Below are 5,374 nucleotides of genomic sequence, written 5' to 3'. Positions count from 1 at the left end.
AGTTTCATTTTCTCTTTTTTTTTCACATTAGACGATTGTGGTGTTAAAAAACCCAAAGCAAATATTAATAATAAGACTAATAAGACTAATAAAATAAATTACTTATATGCTACAAATATAGCTTTCTAATAAAATAATCAGTCTGAGTGTTGTTTTAAGTTAGGCAAAAAAAAAGACCAAACATTGTATGTATTGCTATATTTTATACAGATTTTTTTTTAATGTGTTTTGACATTGAAATAAAGGTCTAGATGCCGTCAAGAAACTATTTTTGTTTCTCAGACACTCTCACAAACCCATTAGGCGCCGATGGCGTCATGTTGCACGTGTGACGTCTGTGAGTGTGATGCATGTGGATGTGGAGTAACTGTCCATGGTGCTGAAACGTCGCAGCGTTGGGATGCGCGTTCCAGAGTCTCGCAGCATCGGTGCGCGCATTTTCTAATTTATAAACTCTTAAAAATCCATAGAAAGGCTCAAAACAGTGTCGGAATGCTGCCCAACGACACCTTCAAGAACCTGGAGGATGGTTTATATTTGATAAACTTCTCCAGCAACGAGACGCATAACGGGGATTCTCACGGCAGCAGCGCGATCTTCATCTCCTTCATCTATTCCGTGGTCTGTCTGGTGGGACTCTGTGGAAACTCGATGGTGATTTATGTGATCTTCAGGTATGCGAAGATGAAAACTGCGACGAACATCTACATTTTAAACTTGGCGATCGCGGATGAGTTACTCATGTTGAGTGTGCCTTTCTTAGTCACCTCTTCGTTACTTCACCACTGGCCCTTTGGTTCTCTCCTGTGTCGATTGGTTTTAAGTGTTGATGCTATTAACATGTTCACCAGCATCTATTGTCTGACTGTGTTGAGTATCGATCGCTACATCTCCGTGGTGCATCCCATCAAAGCAGCCCGGTACCGGAGACCCACTATCGCCAAAATGGTCAACTTAGGAGTCTGGATGTTCTCCATCCTGGTCATCCTACCCATCATCATCTTCTCCACCACTGCACCCAACTCGGACGGATCGGTGGCTTGCAACATGCAGATGCCTGAGCCCGAGCGTCAGTGGATGGCTGTATTTGTGATCTACGCCTTTCTGATGGGCTTTCTCTTCCCTGTCATTGCCATATGCATGTGCTACATCCTTATCATAGTGAAGATGCGGGTGGTCGCGTTGAAAGCGGGCTGGCAGCAGCGAAAAAAGTCCGAGAGGAAGATCACGCTGATGGTGATGATGGTGGTGACGGTGTTTGTGATCTGCTGGATGCCTTTCCACATCATGCAGCTGGTCAGCGTGTTCGTCCAACAGCACAACGCCACCCTCAGTCAGCTGGCTGTGATTTTGGGATATGCCAACAGCTGTGCCAACCCCATCCTGTACGGGTTCCTGTCGGACAACTTCAGACGCTCCTTCCAGAGGATTTTATGCCTCCGGTGGTGGGATAACGCCACGGAGGAGCCCATAGATTACTATGCCACGGCTCTGAAGAGTCGAGGATACAGTGTGGATGACTTTCAGCCCGAAAATCTGGAGTCGGGCAGCACGTACAGGAATGGCACCTGCACATCTAGAACTACAACGCTGTAGGACTCGGTTTTACAGCATAAAGACTTGCTTTGTAATCTGTTGTCACTGCAGTATGTGTTTTTTGTTGAAATGTATTGGAAGACTTCATAATAACTTTCGTTAATGCCATGGTATGATTATATAATGCTTAATCTAAAATTAGTGTGCAATTTTGCCTACATGAATGTGCATGAACTTTTTATGCTTATATAATGCCTTGATTGGCTTATTAATGAAAGTTATTATAAAGTGTGTCGATATGGGTCAAATGTGTGACGTTCCGATTAAAAAAAAAAGAAAAGAAATATCCACAGCTTAATATTTTGTTCTTTATTTTGAAATGGAATAAAACCTGGGGAAATCATTCACTCTCAGTGCATTATGTGGTAAAACTATATTTGTATTTTACGAAGGAAGCTTGCAGTGCTTGCAAAGCTGGAACGAATCAGTGTTACAGTTTCCGGTTTTTATGTTTTTATGTCTGTGTACAGAAATGAAATCAGAACCGCATTGCCTTCCATCTAAATTAAGTACGTAAATATATGCAAGAAAGAAGACCAATCGCAGTGCAGTATGCAAATTTTACGTCACAGCATTAGTTAGTGAAGTATTGAGTATTATGATTCTGTCAATGTTAGTCAGTGAAGTTACATTTCTTAAAAAAAAGAAAGAGAAAAACATAGCACATTTATGAGTCTGCACTTTTTTTTTTTACATGGAACAGGTTTTTCAATTCTATTTCAAGTGAAAATATTGTAATAGTTATAAAAGACGGTTCTGAAGCCTAAATGTTATGTGCTTGATTGTAAACCTAATCCTAACAGTGAAGGTGAGATATCAAGCCTGACCTGAAGCCTGTGAGAAACGTTTCCATTGACTGCTGTACTTCTATGTTTATTCTGCTGCAGGGAATGTGTCTAATACAAAGCTGATTCATGGCTATCCTTAGTGTAATTTATTTCACCCGCTATGTGTTTATTTATTCACTCATGATTATAATGTATGTATTATGCACTTTTTAATTGTGAAATATATATATATATATAAACCACAGACTATGACATGATCCCATATTAGACAAAAGGTGAAATACTTAAATCGTACTATATTTTCTTTATTGAAATATATTGAAGATATATTACTATATGTTAATACATTAATGAATAATATATTTGAAATGATTTAAAAAATACATTAGCATGATACTGCAATCACATTTATAATCATAAGTATTAGCTTGTCTACTGTAATGTCGGCCAGAATCATATAAGCAAAAATTACTGAGCGCGCCTTTAAAACATTTGTATATTATTTCAGCGCCTCAAGCGGCACCAAACGGAACTGCATAAAAATTACCTGACTTGCTGTTTACAAGCAGTTCCAGAAACAAATATAATCTATCATGATTCAGGACACTTATTTCAGCCATTTCTGTCAGGTAATAAAGACATTTATGTGTGGTACTCAATGAAACGACCACAGCATGCAGCAGTTTAAACAGCCGTCTTTATTTATATAACTACTCAGTAAAAAAGACACGTTTAAAACTTTCATGTTGTGAAACATAAGATAGATATATCTTTAGAAAACACATCCAATGGCAGTATAACATAATATCTTCAACAGTTCTTAGAACTCTAGATATAGGTGCATTTAAATATCAGCTATGAAAGTGTAAAAAAAAAATCGAATTACCGTTGATGTGACCTAGATAGAATTTCTAAATCCACATTGGTATAAAGACCCTGATTTCAACCTGATTTCAACCGTGGTAAATGAAATTCAAAGGCAGTAATTACACAGCACTCTTGTGACTCCAGAACACCCAAATGTTCTGAGAGAGGAATATCTTAATATCAGTCTCTCCCCTTAGGTTTCCTCCTTTTCATTCACCTTCTCTTTGGAGCTGAATCCATTTAGAGGCACAGCCTCCGCCTTCCTCTTGGCCGGTTTTATGGATCTCCTCCTCTGGCAGCCTTTCACAATCGCTGCCACAATCACCAGCAGCACTATGAAAATCAACAGAGCTATTATCACAGGTACTACGATATTTGAAATGTCACCACTGCTCTCCTCAATGTGTATGACTGTCTCATGCATTCTGACATCATCAGTAGGCAGAAACGTAGGCTGAGTTAACCTAGATTTGCCCCGGTTTATGTTTGAATATTCATAGCTTTTCCGATTGGTGGTGGGCGGCTTTGATGGACCATTACAAATGCCATCGTCATTGTATGAACAGAGACATTTGTAGGAGCCTTCTGTGTTCTGGCATTTGTGTTCACATGGTTTCAACTCTTCACATTCGTTTACATCCACACAGTTTCCGGACGCATCTGTCCTGTAGCCTTTATTGCACTCTTGGCAGAGTTGAGATATATTCATGTTTTCGTTGCCGACTAGAGTCCAAACTAGATCTTTGGAGCATGTCAGATTGAACCTGGCACCAGAACGGCAAACAATCTGACATGTATACGGATCATTTATTGGCTCAATCATGTCATGTGTGTTGAGTATTTCTGGTCGAGAACATGTCAGCTTGATGTTTCGTTTGCAAATGAAAGGATGTTCCTGTTTGCAGGCAGTATCCACAAAACCATTGCTTTTTGTGCCAGAGTCACTGTATTCCACTGAAAGCAGCCCACAGCGAAGATGTGAGCAAGTACCTGTAGGTTGGGTTTTCCAGGTTTTAACATCAGATTGAGTGCTGTTGTCCACCGTCCAGAAGAATCCTTTAAGAGGCAATTGCTGTTGAACACAGGTGCCTTTATCCCTCTTCAGTCCAATCCAAAATGACGTGGTGGATTTGCTATTAATATCCCAGATTGTTTTCAGAATCTTTGCCATATCCTTCTCATTTGGAATGTTGGTCAGGAAGCTTCCAGGTTTGCAATAATTCTGAGCATCTTCGAATGAGAGTTTGTTCAAGCGAACAATGTAGGATGATTCGAGCAAACAACATGCCATGTTCAGGAGACTCACAAGATATAGTACCGTCCAGAGCTCCATGTCAACACTGACTGGAACTAAATGAAACTGTCTATCCCCTGGCTTTCTTAGCTGCCCCTGTGAGGTCCTACCAAGACAACAAGCACAGGAAGTCTGTTACAGACTTTCACTTCCTCTTGGGTGGTGTTGCTGCCAAAGCAAAACAATCGCAACTATGAACAAAATGACTTTTTGGTGAAACTGAAGCTCGCATAATACATAAACTACCACAGCAGATTGATAGATGAGCTCAAACTGATGGAAAAAAACCTATGTTCCTTTGCACAGGATCCGTTAAATCCAATCATGGATCCACACCAATTACCTCCTTGAAGGTTTTAAGTTACAATACCTTGGAAACATCACAACTGCATAGCCTAACATTTCCTCATAAAGATATGTGTAACATTGGACAAGGACTTTTCCACATTTATTTTACTTTTTCCTTTTGTCTGTAACAGGATTCTTTGACAAAACAAACTGTGGGGAAAAAATTTCCCAGAAGCATTGCTCATTGTATTTGGGAATACACTTTACAGTAGTTCTATACCTCTGTTTACATATTACACTCAACACTGTCAGCTTTGAATGCGTGTTGTTGATTGACCTCAGTGTGTGTTTTCAAGGGCTCACATGGGATTAATGCAGTGTTGAATGTCCCATGACTAACTCAGTATTATTCTGTCCTTCCAACAGGCTGCTTCATGACGGACCAGCAGATGCTTCCTGGAGGAAATGGCAATGAATTGGAGGAAGTGAGGTTGTGGAAGCATTTGATTTTTATTTTCTACAGTCTGGAGGGTTAGGGGTG

At 39.9% G+C, this 5,374-nt stretch overlaps 2 protein-coding genes across 2 annotated transcripts; one reads left to right on the top strand and one right to left on the bottom strand.

Moving 5' to 3' along the window:
• Positions 1–274: 274 nt before the first annotated feature.
• On the top strand, positions 275–1,871 carry LOC113060341 (somatostatin receptor type 1). Its single transcript, XM_026229206.1, has one exon. It carries the CDS (start codon positions 310–312, stop codon positions 1,594–1,596), a length of 1,287 nt encoding a protein of 428 aa, XP_026084991.1. The 5' UTR covers positions 275–309; the 3' UTR covers positions 1,597–1,871.
• A 901-nt stretch (positions 1,872–2,772) lies between these two features.
• LOC113060670 (uncharacterized) lies at positions 2,773–4,628 on the bottom strand. Its single transcript, XM_026229784.1, has one exon. It carries the CDS (start codon positions 4,582–4,584, stop codon positions 3,445–3,447), a length of 1,140 nt encoding a protein of 379 aa, XP_026085569.1. The 5' UTR covers positions 4,585–4,628; the 3' UTR covers positions 2,773–3,444.
• Positions 4,629–5,374: the final 746 nt, after the last annotated feature.

Source organism: Carassius auratus, chromosome 42 (assembly GCF_003368295.1).
Source record: "Carassius auratus strain Wakin chromosome 42, ASM336829v1, whole genome shotgun sequence".
NCBI lineage: Eukaryota > Metazoa > Chordata > Actinopteri > Cypriniformes > Cyprinidae > Carassius > Carassius auratus.
This window is presented reverse-complemented; position numbering and strand designations above follow the sequence as displayed.